This window comes from Balaenoptera physalus, assembly GCF_965194825.1.
Source record: "Balaenoptera physalus genome assembly, contig: HAP1_SCAFFOLD_688, whole genome shotgun sequence".
NCBI classification, from domain to species: Eukaryota; Metazoa; Chordata; class Mammalia; order Artiodactyla; family Balaenopteridae; genus Balaenoptera; species Balaenoptera physalus.
In genome coordinates, this window is record NW_028126071.1 from 474,274 (window position 1) to 490,470 (window position 16,197).

Below are 16,197 nucleotides of genomic sequence, written 5' to 3' on the forward strand. Positions count from 1 at the left end.
CCTGAGGGCCAGTTCCTCTCTTGTTTTTCAAATGAGGAACTTTTCTGATCACCTTGACCTCTTCCCTCAGTTAACATTTCTTCCCAGAAAGTACAAAGATTATTCTGCTGCCTTAGGTCATTGTGACTAATTTGGGTTTTTCCTCTTCCTTTTTTTTTTTTTTTTTGTGGAGGAGTGTAAAGATGATGCAGAATGTATCTAAAAGTTGTGGGATGATGTGGTTGAAGTGATTTAATTCTTCCTGTTAAAACAACTATTTTTCATTTTGGCAACATACCAAACCTAAAAAGAACAACCAATTTACTTTAAAAAAAAAAAAAAAAGACAGTTAAGACAAAGGATACTAAGCCAAGGAAAGGCAATACAGGTAATGCATTTGGAGGTCTAGGTCCAGGCCAACTCTCAGAGCTGCCTCTGTTTTCAGCCTCTGTTCTCACCGCTGCTCTCCCCCTCCCTTCCCTCAAAGATGAAGCCCACCTGCTTCCCTCAAGTCTTACCTCAGCCACCCCTCCCGCTACCCAGGGCAGAGAAGCCCATCTATTTATGGTCGCCCCCTATTTCCATCTCATATGCTGTTTTCTTCTGATTTTTATTTTTATTAGGCAAACAAACCACACTCATGAAAACAATTATAAACTGGAAGGTTGTGGGGTGATTTAGCAGCTTCTTCACAGCCAGCTCTGTGATTTTAGTGAGGATTTAAGGCCCAGTTTAGTTTCACATGTACAGCTTTTGGGCTGTCCCTTTCATGGTTCAATTGTAAGCAACGTCTCCCATCACAGATTAGGGGGTAAAGATTTAGAAGGAACTAATATGTGACCTCTCAGTAAATCAGTTGATAAGACTTAGGAAGTCATTTTAATTTATATTATTAACCTCACACTTTGAAGTTGTCTAAATTGGCTGAAAATAAGTATTCTTGGTGCCTTATTGGTTTATCCTTGCAAACCTTTGTCATGTTTTCTCGTAGTCATTTCCAGTGATAAGCCTGTGTGTGTATTGTGTGTAATTGTGAGCAATGTACAAGCTTAAATAACGTGCTGACACCACTGTTTCCAAGTTGGTATTCATTAGGCCGTTTCCTCCTGGGCTAGGGCTGCACTAATCCCGACACCGGCTGCCAGGAGAAAACCTCATGGAGCCCACACCGCACCTTAATAACAGCATCCGCGACCTGCAGTCTCAAGTACAGAATGGGAACCCCAGAGCTAGGAAATGTAGTTGTATATTTTAATGAACTGCTACCCCTGCTAAAGAGGCTTCTTTCACTTTTGTGCTCTACAGAAAGACCAAGGGGGGTAGGAGGGACAAAGCCTTGAATAACTGCTTTCTAACACCGAATGTGGCCAACAGGACAGAGAACATCACAAATCTAGGCAGGTGTGAGGTACAGTGGCTGAGGATTTCCTGCTCCCCCTGCATGCCCTCTCTTGCCTCCAAAGTCCGATCAAGGGATCCTGGGAAAGAAATACGCCTGGGTCGAGGAGGGTGGTTTTGAAAGAAAAAGCTACCAAGACATTAAAGCAGGGTGAATGAAGGGTAGGCAGGATGAAAGTAACTAAGTAACCTGGCTCAGAACTCTCAAAAGCTTCTAGCAGCTTGATGACAATTACAGGATTTATTTCAGTCTGTGGTACATCATTTGAAGACAATATTACTTCATGTTGTTACAAACTGTATGTATAGTGTGTATGTGTTGTGGGTGTGTATATAAATAATATATATTATATATATGAGAGATTTAGTGACTTTTGATACGGGTTTGGTGCAGGTGAATTTATTACTGAGCCAAGTGAGGCACATACTGAGTCAGTAGTTCGAGTCCAGGGCATTCAGTACTTTTCCTGATTTCCATGTGTGTATAGTGCCTGTCCCATGCGGTATTGTTAGTGTCATGTCAAATCCAGAACTCACAAAGCAGAGCCAGCGATATTTTATTTGTAGACAATCAACTAGAATCTATAAAATTATTACTGGCAGATGATTATAATTCCGGATCCCTAACACTAGCAAAAGGAAACCCAGAGCATCTTGATAAGAAGTTTTCTGTTTTTGTTTTGTTCCTGGAAGTCAGTAGAATAGCAGTTGTATGTGGTTATATTAGTGCCAAGATACTTAATTTGCTGACCTTATTATTTCAGAAAAAAAAAATTGTATGTATTATACTTGTGGGAAGTTAAAATAATGCTTTGAGATTTTTATCAAATATGGAGAGTAGTTATTTATGAAAAACAAAGAAATGTCTATTTTTGTTTCTTTGTTCCCAATTAATGTAGCTAAATTTTAAAGTGCATTAAAGCAATGGTAAAGCAAATAAGATGCTGTACAAGTAGTTTTCTCATGCTTTCATGGAGAGACACTGTTTTCTAAGAGTATCTGAAGGAGGTATGTGCATTCTAACTTCATGATCAGATTTCTCGGATGTACTTTGAATATAAGTGGCAACGTTTTTATTGATAATAAAATCAAAGAAATTCCAATCACCAGAAGGAGAACTAATGAAAACATGTTTTACCTGAATGAATATACTTCATAGGTTTCTCCTGCTGATCCTGTGATTGTTTCATGATTCACTTGAAGAAATGAAGGAAAATACACATAAGAACAGAGACATTACCTGAGATTGTGTTCTATTTTATCAACCCTCCATCTATACTCTGTACTGAAGCAATTTGGATAGAAGTGCTGCTGTTGTTGTGTGTGTCTGGTTTGCAGTCAGAAACTCCCAAAACTTCATCATTCAGCAGTTAGATCCACAACTTTGTATTAAGGTCTAAATACAAGTCAGGGAACCCAGCTAAGATAAGAGGATATATGGTTCTCCCTCTGTATTTGTGGGTCATTGGTTCCAGTAGTCTCCCTCCCCCCCGTGCCACCCCATACCAAAATCCATGGATGCTCAAGTCCCTTATAGAAAACGGTGCAGTATTTACATATAACCTACGCACAATCCTCCCATCTTCCCCCGCACCCTCCTTTATACTTTAAGTCATGTCTAGATTACTTATAACACCAAATACAAATCCTAAGTAAGTAGTTGTAAATATAATGCAAATGGTTGGTGGTGTGCAGCAAATTCAAGTTTTGCTTTCTGTAACTTTCTGAAATTTTTTTCCCTAAGTATTTTCAGTCCATGGTTGGTTGAATCCACTGATGCAGAACCTGTGGATACGGAGGGCCAACTGTAAATTGATTTAGAGTTGGCACTTCCCTGACAATCTGGACAGATGCTTAGTAAACCTGAGATAATTAATTTAGCATCAAAGTGAGTACTATGAGCATTATTAGATTGGTACATGTTAGGGCATTTGGGAGAACAGAGAATACAGCAGTTGAGCTGGATCCTGGTGCAAGAGCCACTGTGCCTTACCCGTCCAGGTCTCTAGTTGGCACATCTTCCCAATGCTTTCTCATTGTTCATTCCCCCCAGTGGAAAAGGGGGGCACTGTTGGACTTAGGAAGTTGGAGAAATAGGTAATAATGCTTCTTTTAGTGATTTAGTTACAGAGCTCTTACGTGCAACAGAATGAGAGGAAGCAGAATGGTTCTGTGCATAGATTTGGGAGCTAGACTGATTAGGGATTCAACTCCCAGCTCCATCATTCATGGGCTGTTGATCCTGAACAAATTACTTAAGCTCTTAGTACTTCGTTTGTGTACTGCATCTTATACTTTCTCATCTGTGAAAGGGGGATAATGATAGTACTTATATTTTAGGGTTGAGAGGATCTAAAAGATGAAATCAGGTTAAGGTAAGTAAAACAAGGAGGAAGCAGCCATTCAGGCATGGAATGGAAAGGGAATTGAAAGACTAGTTTTCAAATTTGTGTCTGCATAAGAATCATTTGGGCTTCCTATTAGAAATGTAGATTCCCAGGCTTCAGCTCCAGGAATTGAGATGAATTTGGGATCCAAGAATTAGGTCTTTTTGTTCTGTTTTAGTAAACTTTTAGAATGATTTTAGGTTTACAGACAAGTTGCAAAGATATATCCGTTTTGCCCTAATATTAACATATTATCATAGCACATTTGTTAAACTAAGAAGTCAACATTAACGCACTACTGTTAACTCCAGACTTCATTTGGATTTCACCAGATTTTCCACTGATGTTCTTTATCTGTTCTAGGATTCCGCGTTGCATTTAGAGAAGCTTCATTTCTTACAGGGACTTTCAGCCCATGAGAGGCAGGTGGTCTGGAGACCACATCTTGAGAAACACTAGGACATGTCAAGGGCTGAGGAAGGTCAAATTGCCCCATCCTCACCACCATCCTGGTGGTGGGGGTGTTGGATATAGAAATTTGATTTGAAGAGTTGGGATGGAATCCTCTCCCTTAGATGAGAGGGGTTACCTTAAGAAGTGAGGCATCTATTCCTAATGCCAGATGAAATGAGTTTTGGAGTTTGGAAGGTGGGGTTGCTGCCTAGCCTGAGGAGATACATCTAGGGATGTGGGCAGATCAGGGGAGTGAGTGCAGCAAATTGGGAACAACTACTTTGTGGGAACACAGGAGGGCTCAAGTAGTTGATTAAAGGGGATTACAAGGGGCCAGTTAGCCCGTGAGCCATAGAAATCCTGTATTTCCTGGAACCTGGTGATAGTGTTTTAGAAATGGCTCATAGTAGTAACCAACATCAAGCACTGCCACATTGGACACGAGCAGAGAGTCAAAGGGTGAAGCTGAGATGACCTTGTTGAGAGAGGGCAGTGGGAGGTGGACAAAACACTGATGCCCTGCGTTTGGAAGAGTCGGTTCCCACAGTGAGGAGATAAAGGGCCACCATCTGGGGAGCTAGAAGTAAAGGTCAGTAGAATTGAGAACGGTAAGATGAAGGAATAGATGTTGTAAGAAAAAGCTAGCAGAGTAATTTGAGGTCTTGAAGTAGAGATCGACATATTCTTGAGGACCTTAGGTTCTGAGGCTGTCACTGACTTTCTCTAATCACATTCAAATTATTTAGCTGCCCTCACAGCAGTTAAGTAATCACCTAACCTGTTCCTTTTTTTTTTTTTTTTTTTTCTTTAAAGAACATTCACCTCTTTTCATTTGACTCTGGATTTCTCTTAATTTCTATACTACTTCACTTTCCTGGTTCTTTCTGCATGTTAGCGATCCTAAACCATAAACTGGTATTCATAACATTTCTTTCACATGAAGTACATGTTATCTCATCTGCCAAACCCATTTAAAACGGACTAGTGGAAATTGCCTCAGAAGCCAAACAGATTGCACCTGTGTACAAGGGACCAGGTGTCTCTGAAGGGCTCCTAGATCTTTTGTATTCTTGCTGGCACGGTGTCAGGCTGGCCAGGCTGGTGAGTGGCTAACAGTTAAGATTTTAGGTGATCTAATCCTTAACTTGATAGATGCTGGGTGTAATCTACAGATTCTGCATAGAAATTAGCACTTACCCCTGGGAGAGCCCCTACCAGCTGTCAAGTGCTTTACCAAATAGCTCTATACTCAAGAATGCGGCTTCTGGGTGAGGGAACAGTCGTAGTCATTTTACATGTGGTTAGAGAGAAGTCTTGGGTGATGAAAGATTTTAGCTAACCTACACGCTATAGGTAAACATTTCCAAAAACATTGCATAACCTGAATACAGAGTGAATTGTTTTCCAGTAAATACTGGCTTCAGCATTTTTCAAAAATCAAGGAATGGTATATTTTATAGAATGGGAAAACTAAGAAATGAAATTTGACCTGTTGTAAAACTAGGATTTAGTGCTGTTGAATTTCAAGAATGGGCATACAGGGTACATTAGGAGTAAATGTGAAAGCATAGGGTCATGACGGAATCTGATACAGGGTGGAAAAAATTTCTCTTAACCAGAAACACTGGGCCCTAAGAAGTTGTCTTAGGGTCAACCACATGAATTTAACATACAAAAATGGCAATTTAATTTGGTTCAAACATACATTTCAAACTTTTGTCTTTTCCTTGTAAAGAATAAAGTTCAGTTCACGGTATACCAGAGTTAAAATTGCACAGATGTCAGTATTCCAATAGAGAAAAATAATTTTTCTTAAAAAGCGAAAAAATAAAATTTGAGTTCAGGTAGTCAGATATTCTTTTATAGTCTTACTACTTTAGGGAACAAACCCTTCCTCGGTATAAAAATCTGGAAAAACATGCCATAGTTGCCACCCTATTAATAACTAGTTTCCATGCCCCATATTTGTTGGAGAACCTACTTTGTGATGTTTAAATTTTTACCTTAAGTTGCCTCAATTTCCCATTTATTAAAATGGCTGTATTGCCTCTAGAATTAAAGCTGAAGGGGAAAAGCAATTTTTAGCGATTCCCCTTATTCTACCAACTTGTTCTTGAAGCTACAGTCATGCCCAATGTTCCTACCCCCAATTTTTTTTTTTTCAAACCTTCGACCACTCGAGATATGTCAGCATTTCTGCTTAGTAACTGGCATATTACTACGCGGTGCAAACTATTGATATAAACAGTGACTTGTGATCGATTTTTTTTCCCTTCTGTACTAAATCAGATCATTTCTCCTCATCAGCAACTTAACAAGAACAAAGTTAAAGATGTGACCTTAGGAAGGTAACTAAGGTGGAGGAAATACTACGGCAATACTATCAGGACTGATGGAATATTGCTCAAGTGCAGTGGCTAGGGTCTAAAAGAAACTTTAGAGATCTGGTATATTTCCAACTGAATGTTAAGTGAAATAGCATGTTAAAGTCAAATTACGTGGCTTGTTTAAAAGTCACCCTCTTAACAGCAACCACAATTCTACTGCTTCCTGTTCTTCCATTTTCTTTCCTGTTCAATTGCTTGAAACCCTCAAACAACAAGTTCTGATTCTACAGTATTCCTGTAATTCCTTTCTCTGTGGATTTACCTACTTTTATCTTTCAATGTGCATTTCCATCTTGGCACCATAACAAACAATTCAAAAATGCCATCTAATGCATTATGCCACTGAGCACTGTAGCCAGTGATTTTAAGTGGACTAGATTATCTTCAGGTTGAAAAGAGCGTAAGCTGAAGAAATAAATGTCTACATCTTAACTAAAGGCAGGGGTCAAAACAACTTATGAATGGTTAGTTGGAAAATGCTTTAAGGCCCGACTATCAGAGCTGACTGAAAACATTTGAGTTAGGCAGAGTTGTAATGTTATGTGAACAGTGAGAAGTGTTACAAACACAGTAGCCATATATTTTAATTAAAACAGAGTTTATTAGCTTTTCTTTTAATATAAACATGAGGAAGAAAAACCACATAAGTTGTAGCATTCTTTTCAAAATAAAACTGCAATCAGTACTTGAATTTCCAAGCTCCAAACTCCATAAACAATATTTTTTGAGGTGGTAGATTGTAGTATTTTATATACCATAATTTATCATTTATGTCTCTGTCCCTTAAAAATGATGGAACCTGCAGCACTCAGTATAATGTGAAGCCTTGCTATAAAGAGAGAAAGTACTTCTGGCCCAGAAATGCTTTGTTTACAGGCAAAATTCCTAGGATTACATTTGAGAAGGTAGGAGGAGAAAGATTTCACATAGTTGAGAACACTTTTTTTTTTTTTTTTTTTTAATATTTCAAGTTTAGGTGACATCCTTACCAATCTCCAAAAAGACTGATTACTGGACCTCCCTGCCTTTTAAAGCCTGAGGTAAGGGTTCCTAAGGTTTATATGTTTCCTCTTACATAGAACTTGAAGTGAGACACCTACAGCCAGGTTAACACACAGGATAGAAAAGCTGTTTCGTATCACTTACTCTCCTGTCACTACTACTAGGGTCCAGTTCTTTTCAATTTATTACATGTGAATTAACACTGTTGTTCATAATTCCTTCACCAAATCTAGAAAAAAGAAACTTAGGTGATCAAGCAGGTAAGCAGCCCAGCCTTGCAAAGGACTATTTTAAAAAGAGGAGGGGAGGTATCCCCTCAAGTCTTAGTGCAATTTTAAGCTTTGATACTTGTAGAAGTATAAATGCCACAAACTTACGAAACATCATTTGAAAGTTTAATCGAATTTCTTCTAAACTCATTTAGTTTTGTAAATTTTAAACGTTAAGCGTTTATTGTTTTATTTTTTATTTTTTAAAATTTATGTATTTATTTATTTATGGCTGTGTTGGGTCTTCGTTTCTGTGCGAGGGCTTTCTCTAGTTGTGGCAAGCGGGGACCACTCTTCATCGCGGTGCGCGGGCCTCTCATTATCGCGGCCTCTCTTGTTGCGGAGCACAGGCTCCAGACGCGCAGGCTCAGTAATTGTGGCTCACGGGCCTTCCCAAGCCAGGGCTCCAACCTGTGTCCCCAACAAGAGAGCCTGCGACAGTGAGAGGCCCGCGCACCGCGATGAAGAGTGGCCCCCGCTTGCCACAACTAGAGAAAGCCCTCACACAGAAACGACCCAACACGCCATTAAATAAATTAATTCATTTAAAAAAATAAAAAATAAAAAAATAAAAGCTTAATGTTTAAAATGTACAAAAGTAAATGAGTTTAGAAGAAATTCGATTAAAGTTTCAAGTGATGTTTTGCCAGTCTAGCATTTATACTTCTGCGACACTGTTCTGGAGTATCCAAGCACACTATATTAAAGCTTAAAATTGTTCTAAGACTTTTGGGACACCTTCTATTTCATCACCGGCTTGTTAATTACTGGACCACCATGTTGGCTGGAATTATGAAAATATCCTTTAACACAAGTACATAACAAAGAGGAAAATCATCACAAAATCAGAAGCACCATTATAGTTAACAAGAAATGCAGCACGGACCCAATAGAAGGAAATAACCTACTTTCTCTGTTTATGATCGCAAACATGCTAATATGCTAATAAGTACTGCCTGCAAAGAATTTGGATGACATGTGTTATTCAGCAGCTTTTTGGTTTAAATTGATTGCCAATAATGACTAGCAGCTTCAATGATATAGTAGGGAGGAAGAACCCTGCAAAACCTAACGATGCTACAACAGTCTGTTCCGAAGTTTGGCTTTATGAGTTGTTAGGAGTCCCATGTTTTTTTTTTGTTTTTTTTTTTGTGTTTTTTTTCTTTTTTGTTTTTTTTTGTTTTTTTTTCTTTTTTGTTTTTTTTTTGTTTTTTTGTTTTTTTTTCTTTTTTTGTTTTTTTACTTTTTTTTTTTTTGGAGTCCCATTTTTTGATGGTAATACTGCACTGATTCTAAAGGAATATGCAGCAGTATGGGACAGTGAGGTAAGAAAAACATAGAAGTTATATAGCTAGTGTCTTTAAAGTCTAAAAATTTAAACTATTAATTAAAAAACCTCACATAGCTCACAGCTATCAGATATCTGTGCGTGGATTGGGAGCAGATATCTGTGCGTGGATTGGGAGCTTTTAGCTTTGGAGTGGTTTTTGTAACTCTGTTTACAATAAAAAGGACAGAAGAGCGTGTTACATTGACGAGGTCCCGTTCTTTCCTATGAGCATAATCTTCGCTTGTCCATGAGTCTCTTGAATTCAATGTCTTTCTTTAAGGTGAAAATACTAACTTTGCTGGTTTCTGAGCAGGAGAGGTGATATTTCTCCAGTCTTTGTTTCGAGGGGTTTATGATGTTACAACCCCTCACTTCTCCCTTAAGAGAGGATGGCATTGGAGCGCCGAATACCAATGAAATGATCAGCGCTGAAAGACCTTCTCATAGCAGCTCTACACACGTCTTTGTATTTGTCGTCACACAATCTGGAAATGGCCTAGGAAAGTCAATCAGGTAGAACATAGGTATAATTAGGGGGGAAAAAAATGTTCGGACCTTAAAAAAACAAAAAAAGCATCATTGATAAGCCACACATCTCCATTCGTTTAGATAAGTTCATAGTTACTGCTACTTTGGATAGCTGATATCTACACTAACTGACAGTTCCCTAAGGTAATAACCTTTAAGGGCTATGATTAGATTGCTGGGGCAAGGGGTAACTTGCCCTAATAACTTAGAGTTACTTAAAAATTGGCTTCCTAATGATAGGCTCCTAATAGCAATATCATCTGTTACCTACACACGTGATCCTTAAACGTAATGGACATACACTTGGGCAAAATCAGTGTTTACTCAGCTATTCAACTTCTCTTCAGTTTTCATTAGTTATTACATACTCTAAGAAAATTTTAATCAGGTAGGTATGTGCTGAAGGTAGGAGAGGTCTAATGACAAGCGCTGAAAGGTGCTATTTCACTTGCACATAAATTATGGTAGAAAAACATCTTATTCTAAAGTACCACCAAGGTACCACAGAAAGTATCAATTTTAAATGTGTTCATTTCAGTTGTGAATTTTGCTGTATACCCACCAAAAATCATAAGCCATAAGTATTACGTTGTTCCATGTACGTTACCATTTATATTAAAAACTCATGTACTTTCTACATCCAGTATCTGAATCCACATTATACCTTCCAAGTATAGGTCTCTCAGGTTAGCCACGGATGCTTTGTCTAATAAACTCATGGGACTGAACTGTGATACACACACACACACACACACACACACATACACACACTCACACACACACACGAACTGCAAGCTGAGTAAAAAACAGTTAAGAGGGAATTCCCTGGTGGCGCAGTGGTTAAGAATCCGCCTGCCAATGCAGGGGACACGGATTTGGGCCCTGGTCCGGGAAGATCCCACATGCCGAGGAGCAACTAAGCCCGTGCGCCACAACTACTGACCCTGCGCTCTAGAGCCCGTGCTCTGCAACAAGGGCAGCCACTGCAATGAGAAGCCTGCGCACCGCAATGAAGAGCAGCCCCCGCCCGCCGCAGCTAGAGAAAGCCCGCGTGCAGCAGCGAAGACCCAATGCAGCCATAAATAAATAAATACATTTATTTATTTATTAAAAATATCAAGACAGTAGAAATAGTCCAAAACATCAATTATTAAAAAAAAAACAGACAGTTAAGAGTGGTAAGTAGATTCTGTAGGTACATCTGATTAGGGATACAATTTTAAGAAATTATTCATGTACGGTTATATGTAAGTGTAGAGGTTCAAATGGAAAACCATTAAGAACAGATTAAATATGATTGAAAGTATTCTGAATTATGGTTACAGAAGAGACAATTTTTTTTTTTATAATGTGGGATCCCTGTATAAACCATAAAAGACACAGGAAATATGATGCCAACGGGTCAATAAGCTCTTCAAACTGTTAACAGCTTTCCATTTTCCTAATCACTGCTTAATATAATTTAGCTACAGGTGTGGCTTCGGTGGCTGACAGAAAACCCCAGTTAGTGATTTCACAGCCTTACCTCTAAGTTCTGTGCTCTTTCTTTGCTAAGAGGAGTGAATAGAACATTCAGGTTGTTGTCATCTGCTAAGGAGCGAAGGTCAAAGTAGTATTTGGCATACACACTGAAAGGAACATTAATATTAAACTGAAGTAGCTCCACGAAGTGCCTTTCCATCTCATTCCTGGGGGAGGAGGAGAAGACAAAACCAACACAGGACAATTTTAGTCAACTGGGCTATCTTCAAAAATACCATTCTGAGCTACTAGGATGGCTCTAAATACTGTTTTGAAACCAATAATGGCTACCCAGCTGGATTAATACCCTAATGTGCAAACAAGGTACAGCTATTTGTGGTCCTTTCTGCGTCCCAGCACTTTGAGTCTGGGACAAGGAGGAAGAGGTCATGGCCCTCTTATGCACTCATGCTGCTGACTCAGGGGCTCATTCTTCAGAGTTCCATTAGTGCAGCTGTACGATTCATGCTCCACACTCACTCACGAGGCCCCGCTCTAGTGATCAGTTGAAAGGAATGATGTATGCTGTTTATTAGCTCTGAAGAACTTGCAGACATTTTCACCGGGCTGGTGACAGGAAGGGGCTTACTGAAGTAGAGACGAGCCAACAAAAGGAGTGGGCACATCACCACGGCAACAAATGGATCCATCGAGAGCCACTGCTATTATCTCTGAGGGGGGAAAACTCTTGAGGCAACAAGGATTCATCTCAAGTAAATAAATAAATAAGCTACATTCGATGGGAAAGGGAATCCCCCCACCCCCACCCCCACCCCGTGCATGGGGCTGTGTCAAAGGGCATAATGCAAGTTTCTGTTCACCTTAAAACCTTACTAGGGTGAGTTGTCGTCACCATGACAGGACAGGATGCACTCTTTAAGCTTAGGAAGGCAGTAAGATTATGTCTCAGCTAGACTAAACCCACTTTACGATACGACCTCTGATAGAGCAGTTGTTGCCCCCGGTGTTAGGAGAGCAGCCCAGAATGTTCAGACCTACCGCCCCTTGCCAGGACAGACTGCACACGCCCACAGAGGGCGAATTCAATGAAGTGGGAAAGTAGAGTGCTGGGAGCAGGCTTCTGCTATATGACCATATCCAGCCATTTGCTTGCCAAATGTTTAAGTAAATAAATATAAAGTTAGAGTAAATCTTACCACTTTTCACAGCAATCACTTTAGAGAGTTGATTAGATAAAAATGATAAATACCCAAACAAACATGCAAGTGGCTTATTTTACAATACATTTGGTTTCTTGGTTTTCAAGTGTTAATATTTTATCCATTGGATAAATCAACAAATGCTCCATGTTCTCCTGTATGGAGAGCAGAGTATGAGCAGAAATGAGGTTTCTCATTTGTTGAACTTTAAACCTAACTGAACCTACTTCCAAAATTAATTTCCTGTTCATACGGCCAGAAGTCTATAGAAATGTAAATCAGATAATGTTTTGATAATCAGCTAATCAGGACTTAATTTACTACAGGAATAAATGCACTTCACTATCCCTTTTATATTTTCTCCACTAATACATTTTAATTGTGTGGAAATACAGTACTTCATAGGATTAACATGTCTATTAATAGAGCTTTAATCACTGAAGAAAAGCATTATGCCTACAGAATATGCATCTTCTGTGTTTTTTGCTGTTTGTAAATGGCTAGGTGGCTGAAGAGCCTACCACTTACAGGCGCAGCAAACTGTCTGAACAGCAGCTGCTCAGTTTAACTTACTCTTTTGAAGGGAAATATATATTTAACAAGACACAGAGATGTTAGAAAGTTTTAAGGAAAAGCTGATAGACAGCAATTTTTCAATTCAGACTCAAAATGAGACCATTACAAATAGTAGTCAACAGCAGAGGGATGAAACAAATGTGTATTAAACACTTTGTTGTAATGCTTTCCAACTCCCAAAGATCATAAACAAAAGCAGCCTATTATAAACATAACTCCTGGTGATTCTCCGTTCTACACAGAAAAGCGTTGTTTAGAATTAGTTTCTTCATAGCTGGACAGTGCCGCCAATGCTCCTGGGCTCAATGTCTATGAACACCCACACGTTTCCCTGCATGTTCTCGGATGTTGTACCTGGAACCAGAGCCCCAGTCAGCTCAGCTGCAGATTCTGAGAAAATTTCAGCTGCCATCATGGCAGGGATGGTGTTCACGATTACAAATTTTCCTTCCTTCAAGGGACCAGTTCAAAGACTGATGATAGTGTTGGTCAACGTCACTTTAGTTTCTGCAACTTCCAAAAGTACTTCTATTCATTTCAAATTCATTATCTGCTGTTCCACTGTTTGCTAAGATTGCTACCAGCAATATCACCACGACCACCTGGTTTACATGATCACCAAAGTGGGCATTTTCACCAAAAGCCACTTTGACAGCTACTGACAGTCACTGGTCCCTTCTCTTAGTCACAGCTTTCCTCGCTTCAGCTGTAAATATGCACTTTGGTAATTGTGAATTATCTAGGGTAAGGGGCAAAGGTAACAAAAACAAACTCTTGCCCCTGCCTGCCATCTTGATCGGCCGCTGCTGTCCAATATAATCAAGAGGTGTCCTTTCACATTTTCCTGAATGCCACCCACAAAGACAGGTTCACTGTCAAGCGGGCACTTCGAGAGTCTGCTGGAATTACCTCTCTGGCTCATCCTGCTTCCCACCCTTGGGGCCCTTCACCAGAGCCAGATTGGAAGCCTGGCGTTTCATGCCAATGTGAGCGTGCCATCTGTGAGGAGAACCTGCCTAGTTAACTCAAGGCCCCACAAAGTGCCGCTGTGTTTGCTGAGTGCCCTGGGTGAGGCCCCAGGGATGCTTCCCGGACGACCTGAGAGGTAGGTGTTTCCTAGCTCAGCAGACTTTAGGGGAGGAGACAGGAACACAGGGATCTGAAACCTTTATATGTGGCTACCTGTACATCATAGTTTCTGTAACAACAGAACCTCAGATAAAAAGGAGAAAAAGACCAGCAAAAGCAAATACACAATGTGTGACTCAGGTTGAAATTATAACCTGTCAGTAGTCTAGAGGCCCTAAGACCTTAACAGTGGCCACTTGCTTCAAAGACCAGGCATGTGCCCCTTAAAAATGGACTGGACCTGGTAGACAGCTTTAAGAAAGCTGTCAAGTTACTTACTGTACCATGTTGCTCTGGTAGTGAGCTTGTAAAATGTTTGGCAAAAACCACCAGAAAAATAATTTCAATTTCTCAAGCAGAATATTACAACAATAACACATCAAGACCTACCAATGAATGAGGGGAAATACAAATTGTTATACTACAGCTAGATAGAAAGAAGGCTGTAATTTTATGTCTATTTCAGCTCTCTGCACAAGGTAACCTTTCTTAAAATGTAACATTTCTTAAAAATGTAAACTTTATGAGAGCAAATGAGGTATTGGAAAATGGTTAGAAAGTTCACGGTAACCTTACAAACTCACATGTCCTCAACTGTAACGTCCTTGAGGATCTGGCAGTCGTCCACATTCCATACAGCCCGATCGTCCCAAAACTCGGAGGCAAGAAGAATGGCTCCCAAAACAATTCTTTTCCAGTTAGTGGGGCAAATGTCGATCTCAGCATAAGTTAAAAGCCTTTCTAAGTAAACCTGCAAAAGTAGAGCACTGATCTTTGATTTTCGTTCAGTTTAAGTGCTGTGATAAGAATTGTTAGGAATGACAGATTTCATCTCTTTTTGACACCCCTTTTATTCCTAGGTTCTACAAAGACTTTGCTCAGCCAAGCCAAGGCCAGAGGCCAGGTCACAGTTGTAAGTCAGATATTTCTGTGAGTCTGATATTTCTACTCTGCCCGTGTGAATTTCCAACCCAATTTTGGTCACAGGAATGAAAGGACATCTCAGCAAAGGGCATTCTAAAGACACGCATTGTATTATTACCTTCCCACTTGTCAAGGGCAGCACATACAGCCCAGTGTCGACTTCAACTGTTCAGTAAATGCTTGAGTGCCTATCACGTGCAATGTTAACTACAAGACTGGTGGTGGTTGCATGGCGATTTTACATAACGCTTGAGTGTGTAAAATTCTGGTAAGACTGAGCACATCTTTACCTTCTCTTCAGAGTCACTCACCAGTCCTTTTGTGGCATGAACTTGAAGATAAAAACTGGTGGTCAAGAGAGCCTCCCAGTGGCTGCTGCGTGGCACAGCAGGACAGGCAGTACAAAGGGGCTTTACAACTGTCAAGTATTCCCATATTTTAGTGCCTTTTGAAGGAACACACATGCATACAAAGGGTAGTCCTTTTCATAGCCCCAATTTTTCACATCTCCATTATCATTTCATTATTCATTTCTGTCTTACATAATCTGCAGCTTAGTCAATTCTTTTGGTTTTAAGGTGGGAAGACCTGCCTGTGTCTGTATCCCTGGGGCTCCTCTAAACCTGCCGGTTTGTGAGATGATTTCACGGTTTCTTTTACATGTATCAAATGTCTACCCTACAAAGAACTGGATGGAGTTAACAGCTGAGCAAAGATTAGAGAGGTAAGCTGTGATTTGTTGTTACCTCTGTAGAAGAGTGTATATGCCATTTGACAAAAAGAAAAATGTCCAGTTTGAAAGAGTCTGTTTACTCTCTGAAGGGTTATCAGATTGACAGCTCAGATTCGCCCATGCCCTCCAAACTCTACTGTGTTTTCAAACACGGGTATTGAGATTATATGTTCTTAGTGAAATTCGGCTCCCATTCCCCAAAGAACTCAGCACTCTCTAGTACCCTAAGAACGACTCTCCCCGCAAGGTTCAACTCTCTACTTTATGGGACTCATCAGAGGCACTGAAACGACACTGGCAATCTCTCAACTTCCTCTCACCTTTGTACTGGCAAACTTGGTACACGTGCTGATATTCATTTATCCCACTTGCCCTCCTGTCTCGGAGGAAGCGAGATTTCTTTCTTTTCACTGAAGCTAACT

General features: G+C 39.9%; 1 protein-coding gene and 1 long non-coding RNA gene across 2 annotated transcripts in view; one reads left to right on the forward strand and one right to left on the reverse strand.

Moving 5' to 3' along the window:
- LOC309653482 overlaps nt 1–9,090 on the forward strand; it is a 194,329-nt gene extending 185,239 nt beyond the window's left edge. The window contains exon 2 of the long non-coding RNA XR_014259213.1: nt 8,772–9,090. This is a non-coding gene — a long non-coding RNA (uncharacterized lncRNA). The remainder of the gene's footprint in view (nt 1–8,771) is intronic.
- The window catches only part of LOC309653480 (cyclin-Y-like protein 1), a 34,365-nt gene continuing 26,950 nt past the window's right edge, over nt 8,783–16,197 (reverse strand). Inside the window, exons 8-10 of the mRNA XM_082478441.1 lie at nt 14,703–14,869; nt 11,259–11,421; nt 8,783–9,701 (exon numbers count right to left, since the gene is read on the reverse strand). Of these exons, the coding sequence (XP_082334567.1) occupies nt 9,585–9,701; nt 11,259–11,421; nt 14,703–14,869 (447 nt within the window). The 3' untranslated portion in view covers nt 8,783–9,584. The remainder of the gene's footprint in view (nt 9,702–11,258; nt 11,422–14,702; nt 14,870–16,197) is intronic.